General features: G+C 51.1%; 8 protein-coding genes across 8 annotated transcripts; 6 read left to right on the top strand and 2 right to left on the bottom strand.

Annotated features, from left to right (window-relative positions):
* Positions 1-73: 73 nt before the first annotated feature.
* V1518DRAFT_452750 (pseudouridine synthase) lies at positions 74-1,933 on the top strand (the record flags this gene model as incomplete). Its single annotated transcript, XM_066906525.1, has 3 exons — positions 74-637; positions 693-957; positions 1,013-1,933. 3 exons carry the CDS (start codon positions 74-76, stop codon positions 1,702-1,704), a joined length of 1,521 nt encoding a protein of 506 aa, XP_066758484.1. The 3' UTR covers positions 1,705-1,933.
* V1518DRAFT_419630 (phenylalanine--tRNA ligase) lies at positions 1,651-3,371 on the bottom strand. Its single transcript, XM_066904814.1, has 3 exons — positions 2,023-3,371; positions 1,901-1,974; positions 1,651-1,846 (listed from the first exon to the last, which is right to left on the bottom strand). The coding sequence occupies exons 1-3, from the start codon at positions 3,289-3,291 to the stop codon at positions 1,762-1,764; spliced, it is 1,428 nt and encodes a 475-aa protein (XP_066758483.1). The 5' UTR covers positions 3,292-3,371; the 3' UTR covers positions 1,651-1,761.
* Positions 3,372-3,450: 79 nt separating this feature from the next.
* Positions 3,451-4,465, top strand: V1518DRAFT_419625 (mitochondrial 54S ribosomal protein uL16m). Its single transcript, XM_066904813.1, has 3 exons — positions 3,451-3,679; positions 3,735-3,985; positions 4,039-4,465. The coding sequence occupies exons 1-3, from the start codon at positions 3,583-3,585 to the stop codon at positions 4,348-4,350; spliced, it is 660 nt and encodes a 219-aa protein (XP_066758482.1). The 5' UTR covers positions 3,451-3,582; the 3' UTR covers positions 4,351-4,465.
* A 373-nt stretch (positions 4,466-4,838) lies between these two features.
* V1518DRAFT_375415 (uncharacterized protein) lies at positions 4,839-5,969 on the top strand (the record flags this gene model as incomplete). The annotated part of the gene is made up of 2 exons (XM_066901500.1): positions 4,839-5,367; positions 5,488-5,969. The coding sequence occupies 2 exons, from the start codon at positions 4,839-4,841 to the stop codon at positions 5,967-5,969; spliced, it is 1,011 nt and encodes a 336-aa protein (XP_066758481.1).
* Positions 5,970-6,060: 91 nt separating this feature from the next.
* Positions 6,061-8,522, top strand: V1518DRAFT_452744 (Rgp1-domain-containing protein; the record flags this gene model as incomplete). The annotated part of the gene is made up of 3 exons (XM_066906524.1): positions 6,061-6,882; positions 6,937-8,074; positions 8,219-8,522. Exons 1-3 carry the CDS (start codon positions 6,153-6,155, stop codon positions 8,520-8,522), a joined length of 2,172 nt encoding a protein of 723 aa, XP_066758480.1. The 5' UTR covers positions 6,061-6,152.
* A 2,148-nt stretch (positions 8,523-10,670) lies between these two features.
* On the top strand, positions 10,671-11,483 carry V1518DRAFT_333983 (microsomal signal peptidase 12kDa subunit). Its single transcript, XM_066901176.1, has 4 exons — positions 10,671-10,814; positions 10,916-10,996; positions 11,051-11,110; positions 11,169-11,483. The coding sequence occupies exons 2-4, from the start codon at positions 10,961-10,963 to the stop codon at positions 11,325-11,327; spliced, it is 255 nt and encodes an 84-aa protein (XP_066758479.1). The 5' UTR covers positions 10,671-10,814; positions 10,916-10,960; the 3' UTR covers positions 11,328-11,483.
* Positions 11,160-13,337, top strand: V1518DRAFT_334088 (uncharacterized protein). Its single transcript, XM_066901177.1, has 2 exons — positions 11,160-11,416; positions 11,474-13,337. The coding sequence occupies exons 1-2, from the start codon at positions 11,396-11,398 to the stop codon at positions 13,154-13,156; spliced, it is 1,704 nt and encodes a 567-aa protein (XP_066758478.1). The 5' UTR covers positions 11,160-11,395; the 3' UTR covers positions 13,157-13,337.
* V1518DRAFT_419610 (kinase-like domain-containing protein) lies at positions 13,162-16,191 on the bottom strand. The gene is made up of 6 exons (XM_066904812.1): positions 15,867-16,191; positions 15,711-15,815; positions 15,215-15,651; positions 15,104-15,163; positions 14,952-15,046; positions 13,162-14,890 (listed from the first exon to the last, which is right to left on the bottom strand). Exons 1-6 carry the CDS (start codon positions 16,128-16,130, stop codon positions 13,518-13,520), a joined length of 2,334 nt encoding a protein of 777 aa, XP_066758477.1. The 5' UTR covers positions 16,131-16,191; the 3' UTR covers positions 13,162-13,517.
* Between the last annotated feature and the right edge of the window lie 86 nt (positions 16,192-16,277).

Here is a 16,277-nt window from a genome sequence, read left to right as displayed (position 1 = left end):
GTATACCTCCAACACATTGTTTCGTCGTATCGCTTGCTTTCTGCCGGGCAGCACTTTGCGGCATTTGCCTGCCATGCCAACCTCTTCTGCAGTCGGAACGGAGAGCCCCAACAGCACCACTCTAAGCCCTACCGCAGCTGCAAATGTGACCGAAGCAGAGCTTCCGCCGACGTCCCCACCGTCGCTCCGAAGAAAACCTCAGCGACCCAACAAGCGCGGAGCGGGAGGCGCATCGTTGTCGTCAGACTCAGACACGGACAGCTCGACCAAGTCGTCGTCAGGTGTATCCATCGCAGACGCGGCGAACAGACCGCAAGGCGGGAGCCGTCCTAGAACACAGCGCAAATATGACAGCAACGGGTTTCGGCTGCGGCAGCAGGTAGTAGACTCCAAACAGTTACGACTCTCAGACGTGCTCGGTGATACCCCGACAGCATTTCTGGACCCGTCATTCAAAGTCATATCTATCTCAGACGACATCGCGCAGGGCGCCAAGTATGTTCTGCAAGGCGATGGACTCCGTCGAGTGCCGCCGTATTACTTCACATACATGACATACTGCAAGCAACGATGGCGCGACAGAACTATTTTTGATATATTTTCAAACGAGTTTCGCGAACGTGAGAAGGAGTTCTACGTAAGTTTTGCGTGCGTGTGAGTGAACCAGCGCAGGAGAGACTAACATTCAGCAGAGAAACTTGATCAACAAGGGAGAGGTGACGATTAACGGCAAAAGTGTGGGCATTGACACTGTTGTACGAAACGGAGATCTCATAACTCACCGAGCACATAAGCATGAGCCGCCAGTATCAGCCAAGCCTATCGAAATTGTACATCAAGACGCCGACATCATCGTCATCGACAAGCCGGCGGGCATTCCGGTGCATCCGACTGGACGATATCGGTACAACACAATCACGGAAATAATGAAGTACGACATGGGCATGCAGGTGCATCGTATGTATATGCAAGCAGTTCTAGATCTTATGTACTTTGTCTAACGTGTCTGCAGCGGCGCACCGGCTCGATAGACTGACATCCGGAATTATGATTTTTGCTCGCACAGGCAAGGCGGCCAATGACTTCTCAGGTCGTCTTCGCAATCGCACAGTATATAAGGAATACGTTGCCCGTGTTCTTGGCGAGTTTCCCGAAGGTGAAATTATCTGCGACATGCCTGTCCTCACCGTGGATCCACGGCTTGGTCTGAACATGGTGAAAGCCGAGGGCAAGCCCGCGACAACAGTGTTCAATCGGATCTCATACAACGGCAAAACATCGGTCGTGCGCTGCAAACCGCTAACAGGTCGCACACACCAGATCCGCATTCACCTGCAGTACCTCGGACACGCTATCGCGAATGATCCAATATACGCCAACCGCCGCGTGTTTGGTATTGATTTGGCTAAGGGAGGCGTGAAAGACGAGAGCGACGTTGTGGCAAAGCTCTCGCTCATGGGCCGCGAAGAGGAAGCTCGGAGCGCAGCATACGAAGAGATACAAGAACAGCACAACGCAGCCAAAGGCGAGAAACTCACTGGCGAATTGTGTGAGATCTGTACCGCGCCGCTGTTTTACGACCCCCGGCAGAGCGACCTCGAGATATGGCTTCACGCGCAGAAGTACTGGTCCACGGAAGACAACTGGACGTATGAAACGAAAATGCCTTCTTGGGCCGCGGAGGACTTTGAAATTTTAAATTGAAGCATATCTATGTACAGTAGGAAATAGTAGATGTTGTGTATACAGTCAAGATGTAGATTATCGCGGGGAGACACCGTATTGCGTTCGTACAACATCTGTGATTTTGTTCTGGATTTCCGAGATTTCGTCGCTCGTGAGAGTCCTATCATGCGCCAGTTAGTACGTGGCCTATACTAGAGAGACCAAGTCAACGTACCTCTCCATCGATTGAAAAACGACTCTGTAGCAAAGGCTGTGCTTGCCGTTCTTCGGATGAGTGAACTTATCAATCTGAATGGAATGTTAGCTCTGTTCGGGACAGATGACATATCAGCGCACCAGTTTCACATCCTCGACGAGGTTTCCGGCCTGCTCGCGCACAATGTCCATGAAATCGTTATCGTGGAAGTCCTCAGGAGCTGAGCCATTGCGCAGCCAGAATGCAATATCACGATGTGTGCTAGGATACTTTGAGAACTTCTGGAATCGAGTGATAGTTCCAGGAGTGAACTGTTTTATGAACCGAGCATCCTCAGACCAGAACAAACGGATATCGGGAATTCCAAACAGCAGCATAGCGATCCGTTCGAGCCCAATGCCAAAAGCCCAGCCGACATGATTAGGCACTCCCGCCATGTCGAACACGGGCTTCTCGGTCACTCCGGAACCGAAAAGTTCGAGCCAGTCGCCGTCCCAGAATACTTCCATTTCCCAACTAGGAGCTGTGAATGGAAAGTACGCATCAATCCACCGAATCTGGACTGGCTCGCTCGGGGTAGGTGTAACAGCGCCCTTAGATCGGCCAGCGGCCTCGAGCTGCGCAATCGATGTGAAAATGCCTCCAACAACCATTTCAAGGGTGCGCTTCAAATGATTTGAAATAGCGATGCAAAGCTCAGGCGACATAGTTGGTTGCTTCGGATTCTCAGCGTGAAAAGGGAGTGTGCTGTCGACGATCTTGACTCCAGGGTCGGGGATGCTGGCGGTGTCTTTGTTGATTTGTGCAATCAACTCAGCCTCGGTGGCAAAGTCATCTACTTTCCAGGTCCGTCCACCTTCCATCTGATGAAATACGGGATAGTGTGTTCGATCGATTTCATCCCGTCGGTACACATCAGCGGATATCAAAAATCCAGAGGTGGGTATGTTCTTGAAGCAATGGCCCTGGTGCGCTGAAGTGTGTGTGCGAAGAACTGTCGATTTGTTGATGTAGTACGTGTCGGATTTACTTCGCCCCGGATGGTCTAGCGGAAAATTCAACGAGTCGAAGTTCTCGTACACTGACACGGCCGGCTCCGGAGGGTCGTACACGGTGTATTCCGATGCGGGAAAGTTTGACTCGATGAGCTTCTTGATGATTGCAAGTGGACTTGCCGGTTCTCGTAGCAGTTGTCGTTGCGTGAGTGAAGCAATTGAGGGTGTCAGATTCGTCTGCTCATCGACAGTGTATATCTTGCCAAACAGAGAGAGCGTGTGACTGCCGGTATTGGTCGTGGACGATGCCGAGTTTGTACTTGACCAACGCGCGCAGTACGCACTTCGAGACACATGCCGCCATAGAATTGATCTGAAAAGTGCTGCAGAGCAGTACAATCCTCCTACCGCCATTTTCGCCTCACAGAAACAAGCAATGGGCTTCGTCGGATCAACGAGAATCAAGCTGTAGTTCAAGGTCGCGGGGCTCAATCATAGCGCCGCGGAAATTTAGAGTTTACATGTTCCGCAAATGTCGACGTCGGCGCCGGGAGAAACTCACACTGTAATTCGCCGTCGACGCGGTTGCCTGGTTCGCATTCGGTAGAACACGGTAAACGGTTCACACATAAGAAACAGAAAGAATGGATTTTGTGAAATCACTGTTCTCGGCTAGTCGGCGGTCTGGTGAGTTCTAGATGCTGCATGCGAGTGTTGTCGTGGTGCGTTCTAACTTTTCGTGTAGTTCTCGGTGGAGCCAGACTCCGCGGTCTCGTATCGCAAGTGCGACATCATCAATATGGTAAGTACTGGATGTTTTGCTTCTATTGGAAGATGATTTTAACACGGATGGCTAGAACCACAAATTGTGCGTGTGCGGAAGCAACACAAGGGCAGAGTCCCTGTTCGGACCGGCGGCTCCCTGAAGGGAACTACTCTCGAGTTTGGCACATACGGTCTCCGTCTCGTGTCGCACGGTGTGCGTATTTCAGCGAAGCAGCTGAAGGAATGCGAGAACGTTATGATGCGCATTGTGCGTCCGCTGCCTGGGGTCACGATTTTTCCGCGGCTGACGACGAACATTGCAGTGTGCACGAAGGGTAACGAGGTGAGCTGCTGCACAATTTTTGGTTCTATTTTGCAGGAGTCTAACAAGGGTAGACTCGTATGGGCAAAGGTAAAGGACCGTTCGATTACTGGGCGGTGCGCGTCGTGACGGGTCGGATAATGCTCGAGTTGACTGGCGAAATTCACGAGCAGGTCGCACGTGAAGCACTGCGGCTATGCGCGCAGAAACTCCCTGGACAATACGAGATTGTGACGAGGAACACAAACACGCCGGTACTAGGATTCGAGAAGACAGAGAAGCCAGCGACGGAGAATGTGTTTGAGAAGCTAGACAGGGAACCTACTAAGGAATATCTCTTCAAGAAGATGGCCAAGTCGTCTAATGTCGCGCCGTTCCGGCCTTGAACGTGTGTGTTAGATTGTAATATAGAAGGGAAAGAACTCCTGAGAATAATTACTGAGTAATATAGCTGAATGCAAAACATACCTAACGTCACTGTTAACTTAGCGGTGTTGGAGTACTTGCGTCAGTATTCGCCGGAGCGGCGAATGAACTTTGAATAACGATATGATGGCCATACCTGTGATGTGTAAATTAAACTCGGGAGTTTGTCCATGTCACGGTCCGCGAGCAAATTACGCCAGGCCATGTCCACTATGACTGAGCAAAAATTCAAACAAGGCCAGATCAAAATCATACTCTCCTATTTTTCCGAGAGGGCCTAATGTAGATCAGTGGCCACAGTGAGGTCGCGAGGTTTGGGAGGTCGGTTGATGGCGCGGAGACGACGGCGGCTCGAGCAGACCGTGAGAATTTCATATAGGAAACTTATACTTGGTGCTGTCAGATCGCGACGCCGACATATCACCCCATTATTTTAGCGGTGACTCCAATGCCCGACGCAGGCGACGGAGATGCGACGTCTCCATCAGGTCGACGAAGGGAATCCCAACACGCGTCGTTGTCGTCGAGGCGTGGCGGACAGCGGACACCGGCGGCGCTGCGGATAGAAACGGCCATACTGCGAGACAGCAACGCCCAACGACGCGGCGAGGCACTGCGCGCGCTCGTCGCAAGACAGAACAGAGCGAACATTTCTATTGGGTCGACCCACGCCGAGAATACTGTCGGCCAAGTTGTGCTTGAACAGCTACCCGGAGCATTCTTTGAGCTCTTCGCGAACATCACGACACTCCGCATCTCCTGTGGCCTTGAGCGACTGCCTTCACACGTCGGGAACTTTAGACACCTGCGACACCTAGACTTGCGCAGGAACAATTTACTAGCACTACCATACCGCATACAGGAATTGAATCTACAGACACTATTCGTCGATAATGTGCTATCGCCGGACATGACGGAGCTGATGCTCACAGACTTTGTGTATCGTCCGGCGGAGGAGCTGCTAGGAGAAGAATCACGTTGCGATGACGACGATGAGGCCGACGAGGAGAACGAAGACGGCAATGAAAGCTCCTCAGAGAGCGACAGTGGTGGGTGTAGCAACAACTGGAGGGTGCACAGAGCACTCAATGCGCCAGTGTATGTGCCCGATAGGCGTGGATCAGCGACTCCGAGCGTGGCATGGCTAGGCGGCCCACACACACTGAAGGATTTTGCAATGCGCATGCTTTTACGGACTGTGTCTCTATCTGAGCTGGACATTGCTTCGGCTGAGAGCCACGATGAAAAGGGCAGATCGCAATCAGTGCTTCGTCTCGTGCCAACGCACCTACTCCCGCGCGTTGTGCCGCCCGAGGAGTGCGCGCAATGCGGACAAGCCGTATTGCGATTCTCTGCGACTTCCGAGAATCAGAGGCAACAACTGCGCCGTTTTCGCCCGAGGGTGGTCTGCCTGCAGAGCGTTGTGGTGGAGCATGTCTTCTGCAGTCGGCGATGTGTTGTCGCGATGGAGCGCGTGTGGCGCGATGCCGATGTGGCGGAGCAACTACGCCGCATCTCGCGCGGCGTTCGCTTTGTAAGGGTGAGTCGCTCAGCCGCACGCGGCGCAGACGAGCCCTAGCCCTGCTGAGGCACGCAGTGCACGTGGTGCAGTGTGGCGGTGCGCATCGTCGCGGGCTTCGCCAGATTCGTTGTTTCGAGCGCCAACGTCGGCCATTCTGGGCATTCGACCCGCCTCCCCGTCCTCGCGTCGCGCTGCCGCTCGCTCTCCTCCCCTCGACGCACTGTGCCTGCGCTATCCGCTATGTCCGGCGCAGCGCCTCTCTCCGCGCTCCGAGTGGACGTGCTCTTCTCGGACCCGGTGTATTTTGCTGGCGAAGATCTCATCTGCCGCATCGTGTTCAGCAACGTCGCTCCACCCCCACCTCCACCACCAGCGGCGCCAGCGGAAGCAGCCATTTCCAATGCGCTTGGCACAGCCTCAGACTCGATACGTATGATGCGGAAAGCTTCACACGCATCTTTGCGTGATGGTTCGCTCACGCCTGAGCGGTCTGGGTCGTTGTCACTCTCGCGAACTCCATCTTCGACATCAATCTCATCCACTACTACCCCTCCGCCACCTGCTGCGGGGATCTCATTATCATCTTCAGGACTTGGAGCGACAGGCTCTGCATCTACAGGTGCACCACTACTGTCCTTGCCGCCAATGGTACCCGTGCTATCACGTCGCTCATCAATGCGCTTGCAGAAGGCGCGCACATCGCTTGCTGGCGAGACACTTATGATGGGCTATGCGCAGCTTGTTGGTCAGTTCACCCTTGACGATTCGCTTGTCCGTACGAGGCATTTTGATGAGGCGAAGAAGAAGGGTATTGTTGGCGGCAGCATGGGCGGTGGTGTTGTTGGGTTGTCTTCGTCCAAGCACGACAGTGGTATTTGGAGCATAGGAATGGGTCTTGGGATTGGTGGGTTGACGAATCTGCTTGGTGGGTCCGAGGTCAGCTCCATGAAGGAGATGAAATCCATTGCTGGTACGTACTGCATTTTTTATTCCCGTTGCTTTGTGCTAACGCCAGGATTGTCAGACTCGAACATCATATCTATAATCACAACCCCACAGTCATTACTCTTCGTCGACCTGCGTCTTTACCCCGGCGAGTCCAAATCATACAGCTACCGTATCTCTTTACCACGCTCTTTGCCACCGTCGTACCGTGGCAAAGCCCTCAAGATCAGCTACCACCTCACGATTGGAACGCAGCGTGTGTGGAAAGGTGCGCAGCAGACCAAGGTCACAAAGTTTCCGTTTCGAGTGTTCCAGAATATCGACGCTGGTGGAAATCAGCTGATACACTCGCTCGACTTGCCTATCGTTGTACTACATGACGAAGCCGTCACTGCTGCTGTTGATGATGGTAGCATCGCGACGCCAGAAGTTTCGACGCCGAAACGAAGTAGCAGCAACAGACATTCAGCATCGACGGAAGAATCGACTGCGGCAATGCATGACTTTCTGGCGTACGTTGATACGTTACTCTCGATGCGTAGCACTTCAACGGTCGCACTTTCTTCCCCGCCGTCGCCACCTTCACCACCATCGCCGCCAGAATTTGCAACATCTCGCCCCTCGAGCGTCTTTGGTTCGCGCCGGTCGCTTTGCAGAGAGTCCGTCGATCTAGCGATTCAACGCAACAGCATATCCGCCGACGGTGTGGCAGTAAACAGCATTTTCGACATTGCCCGAAACAAGCAAAAGATAGCGTCGCTAGCACTCTCGAAGCCGGCCTTCAAGCTCGGGGAGGTTCTTGTCATGACTCTGGATTTTACCAATGCGGTGTTACCATGCTACCACGTAACCGCGAGTCTGGAGACTACAGAAACAATTGACCCGCTCATTGCCCAACGGTCGGCAGCATTCAATGAGCATGCGACACGCAAAGTGTACGTACAGAGCGCGTACTCCACACTTGCGTCGAAGCGTGCCGCGTTTTCGTTTTGCATACCTGCGACATCGACGCCGCAGTTCGACACGTCGTACATATCTTCACGCTGGTCGATTCGTCTGGAGTTTGTGACCGTGCCCGTCGTGAGGCAGCAGCAACCGTCGGCAATCCAAGAGAGCGCAAATGATAATGGAACTCCGATGCCACAGGTTCCTTCCGGCTTGGACGTGTCACCGCTGTCGTCGCCACTGACGCCCTCTAATTTCCTGATGTCTCCGACGTTTAGTGCATCGAGCACGCCGACTGCGTCGCCTGATGTGGCGGCAACGTCGCAAATGCAGCAGCAACATTCACTGCCACCGGCGCCGCCGCTGTTGCCACGGCGACAGTCGTCGCTAATTGGCCAATTCAGTCTGAATGATAGCGGAACGTCGTTACTATCCACAACACCAACAACGCTCGATCGCCGATACTCTGCGAAACCCAACGCGGCACGACAGCAAAGCAGCTCTTCATTCTCGTCATCACGATCGGCGCCACCGCAAGTACCGCTGTCGCTTATGCGTCTCGTTCACGCCGATGATCGCAGCGGCGCGATGTACGCGATCGTTGACGAGCTGAGCTGTGAAACGTTTGAGTGTCGGATTCCGATCAAAGTGTTTCCCACGAATCAGGATATCGCAGCTATGTCGTTTCAGCCGCGGCCAAGTGGTGGGTATGTTATATAGGAGGGCATGGCACGCGGCAGCGTGCGTGTGTGCCGGGCGTGGCTAGCTACCACATGGACAGAGAGGAGAGGTTGTATATAAGAGTAAGGTCGGATGATGCATTTGTACAGGATTGTTTTTGTGGTTATTTGTGTGAGCGCATGGGGCAAAAGACTGGAGCAAGAAGATTTGAATTTTGTTGATAACTTAGCATGGCGGTTATACGATAAAGAACGTGATACGACTGAGTTGCCAAATGGCCAGCAGAGTGGCGATCTGGCTGTACTGACGCGGTGACACCTCCTCCATTGTGCTCTCCTTTGTCCACCCAGTCTTCCAAATCAGCACAATCTCAAAGTACGTGTATTACGCTTGTATGACTCTGCCTACTGATGGAGGCAAACGGTTAGCTGAACAAGGACATACACACTGACAACTTGGGCGGCGCTGATATTCGGTAGCAAGTTCCTCGTTTCCACGTATCATGATTTCTGCAAATAGATCGTTTCTACGATTTTCGACATATGAACGGCGCATTTTAAAGCCGACACAGAACAGCAGCACTTACTATTACTTGTGACTTGCTCATCAACAGGCAGCGATGGGCTGTGTCTTGGCCGTGCTTGTATGATATGACAACGGGTTTGTGCGCTCATTTAGGAAGAGATAGATTTCAATTTCCGACTGGTATTTAAGCACTGCTGATAGCTGTATTAACAACGTTTGGTCAGAGTGGAGTTCTGGTAAGTCAGAATGCTTCTCTGTACACAAACAAGAGGATATAACCGTTGACGAGATCCGATATTGGCGATACGGCATTGGCTCTGATGTGAGCCCGTCACCATTATGCTGCTCCAGCGAATCCAAGGCGCTGTAACTCTGTAACTGAGCAGTCACGGGATGGACGAGGGTATGAAGAAGACTGGGGAGCTGTCTGCGTGGGGCCAGAATGAAGCGCAATGGAGGATACTGTATGATGGTTGAAGAGTCCTAGAGAACGATACAGCCGTGGGAACTCGTTGGGGGGCGGGGTACTGGAAAAATACGCATAACCGCAAACGCGACAACGGCGCGTGCAAAACGCGTCCGAGACACGCTGAATTAGGAGGTCATTCAACGAAGTGATGTTTGCTTATCTTTGACAAGTAATCAGATCTGTGCTGCATATAATTCGAAGGGAGAGAGTGAGCTGGAACGAAGCTTGCATGACTGCACCTGCACACCACACCACACAACATATGCACATATCTGCGGTATGCGTCGTTGCGGTACAGATCTGCATTGCGCTCTGGGGCACAGCACGTTCAAGATGACGTTCTTACTTGGTAGTTGTATAATGAGGAATCTTGCTCTAGATAATTTGAGTAATCAGTCTTGAACCACTCTACCATTCACTAAGCCCATGCTATCGATTGATCGCGAAAGTCGCGTATCTTTAGCGGTCGGTCTTGCCATAACGTTGATCCGGCTGAAGCACACGAAAGACAACCCCGACCGCTGAATCAAACCGCGAGTTGCAGTGCAAGAAAATAATATCATGCTACCATCAGCAAGCTTTATACAATCCCTTGCAATTTTCGCCAGGATTACTGCTGCGGCCAATTAGCGATTGCGAACTGGGACCACGATCCACGGAGCCGGCTCACACCTGCAAAGACGGCCTTCTCGTCGAATATATAAAGCGGACTTTATTTAAGCTACTAGTTTCCGCTCTATCCTCAATTTGGAATAAGAAATTCCAGCCCGCGGTAATCTTGTGACATACTATTGCATGTCCCTAAGCTGCCCGCTTAATGAGTAGTTAGCCCAGCCAGCCTAGAAATACGTGAACAGGCCATCGCAGCTGGCATTGTACGGCTCAGCCGTCGCGATTTGTTAGAGGTGCTTAGATGTGATCCGTGTACACCAGCAGGTGAGGTCGAGTCTTCGAGACTTCTCCAGCACCGGAAGTGTGCACAGCTAAACAGCTTCGAGTTCATCACCAAGTTCAAGGAAGCTCTGCTCCGTGAGCACGTGAGACAAAGTCGGAACAACTTCCGTTTAGGAATTGGGAGGTGGGCGTTCAGGGGCTAGAACCGGTTTTCGCGAAATCGCTACCCTGCGCATTTTGGCTGCGCAGAGCGGCCAAAGAGCGGAAGGCCGCGCGAGTTTGGAAACTACTTTCTGCCGCTGAGCCAACGAATGAGCGCAAATATTCAGAACAGAGCGAAATGTGGCCCAGAGCCAGTGACTGAGCACAATCCCGCGGGAGCGCGTTCCGCAGCGTGGGGGCTGTCCGTTCACTCTAATTGTGGGTCCATTTGTATGGGTTAGGTAAGCCATTTAGTATAGCCTAAGCAGGGCGCGTATGACCCCATCTTTAGCATGGCAGGTGCGCGCGACGAGGCTATTGCGCAGCTAACCATGGCACCAATTTTGCGAGGAGCCACCACTGCACCGTCCACCTCCAGATCAACATCATGAACTTCGCTCAGCGAATCATCGAAGGCAGCATTGTACGTGGCCTCTATGTATCTTTGTCCTACTGCATTATATTGAAGTATCAATAGGATTTTGTCGGCCAGCAGACAGCAGACAGCCTTTCAATTCGCGTTATTTGGGTCTCCACGGTAAGTTGAAGACCCGAACGACCGCGGAACGCATACCTAATTCGCCAATTCTTCATAGGTCGTCGCTTTCTTAGCTGGCTTAGTTACCGCTGATATTTCCGTTACCGTATATATCTGCGCATTTGCATACTCGGCAGGATTCATCTTCGTTGTTCTCCCGTGGCCATTTTATAACCGAAATCCGCTAAAGTGGCTGGAACCTGCTGCAAAAAATTGAAACAGCGACTCTCCATTCCTAAATCTTCCAGTGTATTTTTAAAGCAGAGCATTTGATCATATTTCAAAATGAATGACGATTTGTTTTTGGTACGTTCTAATGCCGCCGCGGGTCGCGCAATCAGCGCCAACTAACGCCTGAATCAGGGGTTTGATCTTTCGACACAGCAGATTAAGGCAATTGCGATCAATTCGAAGTTGCAGCCTATCATTGAAGCCAATGTCGAGTTTGATGTCGATACACCCGAATATCTTACCAAGAAGGGCGTTTTCACCAATGCAGAGCGACAAGAAGTATACGCGCCTGTCGTGATGTGGATCAAGGCTTTCGACGTCCTTCTTGGCAAGCTTCAAATGGCTGGACTTGATTTTGCGAAGGTGAAATGCATATCGGGCGCAGGTCAACAGCATGGTTCGGTGTTTTGGTCGGAAGACGCAGAGAGTATGTTGGCGTCGCTGGATTCCGAGAAGACACTTGCAGAGCAGCTGGATGGTCGCCAGTTTTCGCACGATATGAGTCCCAACTGGCAAGACCACAGCACCGGTAAAGAATGCGATGCCATAGAAGATACCCTTGGCGGGCCGGAAAAGATCGCTCAATTGACCGGATCGAAGGCACATCATAGATTCACTGGACCGCAAATCATGCGGTTCAGAACTCTTCACCCGGAGAAGTATGACAAGACATGGAGAATTTCCTTGGTTTCAAGTTTTTTTGCTTCTATCCTTCTGGGTAAGATCGCACCCATTGACGTTAGTGATGTGTGTGGTATGAACCTCTGGGACATTCCAAACAGCAAGTGGAATGACGAAATTGTGAGATTGGTCGCTGGAGGCACGGAGGCTGGGAAGGTTGAGCTTCTGCGAAAGCTGGGTGAGGTAGAACTCGACGGCGGAAAAGACCTGGGTCCGATTAGCAATTACTACGTCAGACGTTTCGGGTTTTCCTCAGATTGCTTCATCACACCGGTTACTGGCGATAATCCAGCCACAATCTTGGCGCTACCTCTCCGTCCTTTGGATGTGATTGTCTCTCTTGGAACTTCCACGACATTGTTGGTGTCGACACCTGTTTACAAGACGTCGCCGTCCTATCATATCTTTTCGCACCCAACGACTAAGGGATTGTACATGGGCATGCTCTGCTACTGTAACGGCTCGCTTGCTCGGGAGAAAGTACGCGATGAAATAAATGTGATCTCGCCTCCTTCAAGCGATTCTTGGTCGTCATTCAACGAAGCGGCTCTGACATCTCCACCTCTGGGCGTCGACAGCGGCAATACTTCCAAGATTGGTATCTACTTTCCGTTGCCTGAGATCATTCCCGATTGCAAGCCTGGAGTGTGGCGTTTTATCAATGATGCCGACAGCTTGCACAACGCTTCTGCCGAGGAGTGGGACATTCCAACTGCTGATGCGCGCACCATTCTCGAGAGCCAAAACCTCAGCATGCGTCTCCGTGCTGGCCCCATGCTTTCCTCGACGGGCCAACCGCGCCGCGTCTACGTTGTCGGTGGCGGCTCACGCAACCCTGCGATCTGCGAAGTCACCGGTCAAATTTTCGGCCCTACCGAAGGTGTCTTCAAGCTCGAGCTGAGCAACGCTTGCGCACTAGGTTCCGCGTACAAGGCACTATGGTCTACACAGCGGATGGTGGATTCTTCGACCGGTGAATACGAGACTTTTGACGACTTTTTGGCCGACAGGTGGGACGAGTCTACCATGATCGCGAAAGTTGACGTCGGGTACCGGAAAGGACTGTGGGAAAAGTACGGGGAGGTGCTGCCTGCGTTTGAGACTGCAGAGAAAGTGGCCGTAGAGTCCAAGTAGGTTTGGTGTTTGCTAACTCGTCATAATAATTTGCAATAAAACTAGTTGTTATTGAGTGATATTACGCCGTACAACATTTTAGTAATGATATTAACAATGCTAGGTGTTACTGTCTTATGCCTGCGAGAGCGATATCTATATATATAGCATGCTCGCGCAACTGTCTTCTAGTTGTAATAAATACGCAGAACAGAAAGCAAGCGAGAATCGCGCCCTGATGCTCCAAACAATATGCCATAACACACATCAAATGCACGTCTGATAAAACAAATATAGAATGCGGCATCAAAATGTACAAATAGCAGCTCCTCCTCAGTGCCTACCAGGAATGTGAAACATAACGCAAGCAAGACCGGGCCGTTTATACAGACTCTGCTGCAAGCCGCGTCAACCAGGCTGACAGTGCCATGGTTATAAACTCGAGACGCGTCAGGATTTGATCACGATCTTCTCCTGAATGACTTGATAAACCAAGCTTCCTAGCTTTCTGGACAAATAAGGTTGTAGACATTTCAACCTGATTCTTCGCGGCGTCCATAAGTAGAAGTCGTCGTCCGTTATCCGCAACAACCATTTTATAATGATCCATAAAGTTGAACTGAAACTCGCCAGTGCTGAGCCTGAATATTATGGCTTGCTTGTTTCGCATATAATTCGTCATGAATGGGAGTGCTTGACGTTGCCCGAAATGTCTGCTGTCCTCGAATGTCTTCGATGCAGCGCATAAATGCTCCAACATGTAACTTCTGAAATGACCTGCAAGATAAATCTTCTTCTGCAGACTTTGAGGTACGTCAGATTTTACATAGTGCATACGGTCAAAGTCCGGCGAGTTCGAGTCCGTAATGTAATCGAAATTCGTAACGCTGGGATCAAGAATCACTGTTGTAGCATCGTTGAAATATACGCCTGCACACCCATCCGAAAGGTGGTAGCCCATGCCGTATTTGTTTGAATAGTCAACCCACTGAGTAATATACCGAATTGGTTTCGTGGACGGTTCTCCGAGTTTGTTCCCCGCTAAGGCACGTTGGATATTCGACACAACCTCCCGTAGTCCAGGTGCGATTTCGGGTACAAAATTTCTGGTATCCGCTTCAGCGTCGCTAGAAGACTTTAATCGCGTCGCATATTTTTGTCGTGGTTGGTCGGCGCTTGCAAGTTTCATAGCAGTCGTTGTACTCGGCTGTCCTCTCGTCGGAATCAGTTTCGGGGGTTCTTTGTCCCCCTCCCGTCGCGCTCTTCCTAAAATTCCCCTATTGGGTAAATTGCTCGCATTGTTAATCGGCAGATCTGTCAATGGTCGAGATCTTGGTGGCCATTGTGCAGCATTTGTATGATGAGCTTGTGCACCTGCGTACTCGTGTGCAGTATGCGATACTACGTGCCGCATATTTGTCGTGGATACCTTTGGTGAGAGACATTCCGGTAGTATCTTATTTGAAGACTTGTTTCTCTGAGAGCCTCTGCAGCTGGATGTGGTCGAATTCAGTAGATTTGGAACCTCCAAAGCGGCAACAGGATTACCTGCGTCCTTCGACACAAGACCCCCGTTGCCAGATCCTGGTCCAATGCCGGCGGCCGCTGCAACTTTCGCGTAGTTTGCTCGGGAAACTTCGGTAGTCATCTTCTTCCATTGTGGTACACCATTTAGGCAAGATGCAGGCAAGCTAGCAGGTACATCGCCATCGAAAAAAGGATGCTGCACGATCTGGTCTAGAGATGGCCGTGCGCCTGTAGTATTATGTTAGTGAACTGAAGGGAAGAGTATCGCATAGAACTTAGGTGAACTTGCTCGGATCATTGTTCAGTAATGACTTGATAAGATCTCTAGCTTCGTCTGAAATCTGAACATCTTTGGGAAACTCGTAGTCATTTGCACGGATCCGTCTGTCGAACGGGGTTTAGCTATGACTTTGCACACAAACCGAGGGAATGGCTACTTACTTATAGATTAAATTCACATCTTTTGACTGAAATGGTGGCTTGCCGATCAGCATAGCGTATCTGGCCCGAGTTAGTAAAGGGCGTCAATTCGATACCAAAACTATTACTTACAGGATGATGCCGACGGACCAAAGATCGACTTCGAAACTATGACCGTCTTCCTTATTGAACAAAATTTCAGGAGCAATGTAGTTCGGTGTTCCACAGATTGTCTTCTTGCGATCGGTCTGGGATATCAACAAAGCCGCTAGTCCAAAGTCGCCAATTTTGATGTTCATATCTTGATCGAGAAAGATATTACCCAGCTTCAAGTCGCGGTGAATGACTTTTCGGCTATGCATGTACTTCACGGCCCCAAGAATCTGAATCAAGAAAAACCTGGTTTCAGTCTCCGTAAATCGCTTGCGGCGTCGGTGCATATCCATTAATGTCTTATTAGAGCACATCTCTAAGAGTATGTAGACGTTGGTATCGTCCTCAAAGCATTCGATAAACTTGACAATATTGGGATGCTGCATGCTCTGGTGTACCTTGATTTCGCCCAGCAGCTGTTGATAATTAGTTGGTACTGCGCTAAGTGAGAGACGAATCGAGAGAATATATCTACCTTGCCAAAGGTCTTTGGGGTGTGTAAAGATGATTTCGCAATCGTCTTGGCAGCGTATACATGCCCATTATCATCTTCAACCTCAAAACAACGAGCAAACCCTCCCTAGTCGGCAATATTAGTATTCTGACTCCTCAGTTTGATGGACCGGCTTACCTCTCCCAAGCAGATACCGCGTCTGAAAGCTGCGCCATTCACATTACTCCTGATCAAAGACGGCGGAGTCTTGCATAATACTGATGATTTTTCTTTCGATCTTTTGGACTGCTTCTGTTTGGTGTCATTTGGTGGAGGTATCGGGGGTAGATCAGCAACAGTAGGTTGAGGGTAGGCGAGACAGTTGGAATCAGGCTGATTGGCGTGATAATACTCCGCCAATACCAGCGGAGCTCCAACCGCGGCAGGATGAGCAAGCGCCATTCATCAGATGTTGACCCGAATATCGCGTCGCGCAACGGAGATAGAGCAAGCAGAGCACAGTCGAGAAAGACAAGCAAACGGTGACGAGGAGCCAAACCAGACTCGTGCGGCTCAGATTTGTTTACACCTTTGCCCCGCGTTGCCGCA

This window comes from Limtongia smithiae (genome assembly GCF_038497785.1).
Source record: "Limtongia smithiae strain NRRL Y-17922 unplaced genomic scaffold V1518scaffold_9, whole genome shotgun sequence".
In the NCBI taxonomy this organism is placed as follows: Eukaryota; Fungi; Ascomycota; class Lipomycetes; order Lipomycetales; family Lipomycetaceae; genus Limtongia; species Limtongia smithiae.
This window is presented reverse-complemented; position numbering and strand designations above follow the sequence as displayed.

Bases quoted from the DNA above. Each gene is read 5' to 3' on its own strand.
- V1518DRAFT_419630 (XM_066904814.1), bottom strand. From the start codon at position 3,291: ATGGCGGTAGGAGGATTGTACTGCTCTGCAGCACTTTTCAGATCAATT. The intron at 1,975-2,022 runs GTGCGCTGATAT...CATTCCATTCAG, and splicing joins TCGTCGAGGATGTGAAACTG to ATTGATAAGTTCACTCATCC. The intron at 1,847-1,900 runs GTACGTTGACTT...GGCGCATGATAG, and splicing joins GTTTTTCAATCGATGGAGAG to GACTCTCACGAGCGACGAAA.
- V1518DRAFT_334088 (XM_066901177.1), top strand. From the start codon at position 11,396: ATGAATGACGATTTGTTTTTG. The intron at 11,417-11,473 runs GTACGTTCTAAT...CGCCTGAATCAG, and splicing joins TGAATGACGATTTGTTTTTG to GGGTTTGATCTTTCGACACA.
- V1518DRAFT_333983 (XM_066901176.1), top strand. From the start codon at position 10,961: ATGAACTTCGCTCAGCGAATCATCGAAGGCAGCATT. The intron at 10,997-11,050 runs GTACGTGGCCTC...AAGTATCAATAG, and splicing joins GAATCATCGAAGGCAGCATT to GATTTTGTCGGCCAGCAGAC. The intron at 11,111-11,168 runs GTAAGTTGAAGA...AATTCTTCATAG, and splicing joins GCGTTATTTGGGTCTCCACG to GTCGTCGCTTTCTTAGCTGG.
- V1518DRAFT_419610 (XM_066904812.1), bottom strand. From the start codon at position 16,130: ATGGCGCTTGCTCATCCTGCCGCGGTTGGAGCTCCGCTGGTATTGGCG. The intron at 15,652-15,710 runs GTAGATATATTC...AATTATCAACAG, and splicing joins CCCCAAAGACCTTTGGCAAG to CTGCTGGGCGAAATCAAGGT. The intron at 15,047-15,103 runs GTAAGTAGCCAT...CCCGTTCGACAG, and splicing joins GATGTGAATTTAATCTATAA to ACGGATCCGTGCAAATGACT.
- V1518DRAFT_419625 (XM_066904813.1), top strand. From the start codon at position 3,583: ATGCGAGTGTTGTCGTGGTGCGTTCTAACTTTTCGTGTAGTTCTCGGT. The intron at 3,680-3,734 runs GTAAGTACTGGA...ACGGATGGCTAG, and splicing joins AGTGCGACATCATCAATATG to AACCACAAATTGTGCGTGTG. The intron at 3,986-4,038 runs GTGAGCTGCTGC...TAACAAGGGTAG, and splicing joins TGTGCACGAAGGGTAACGAG to ACTCGTATGGGCAAAGGTAA.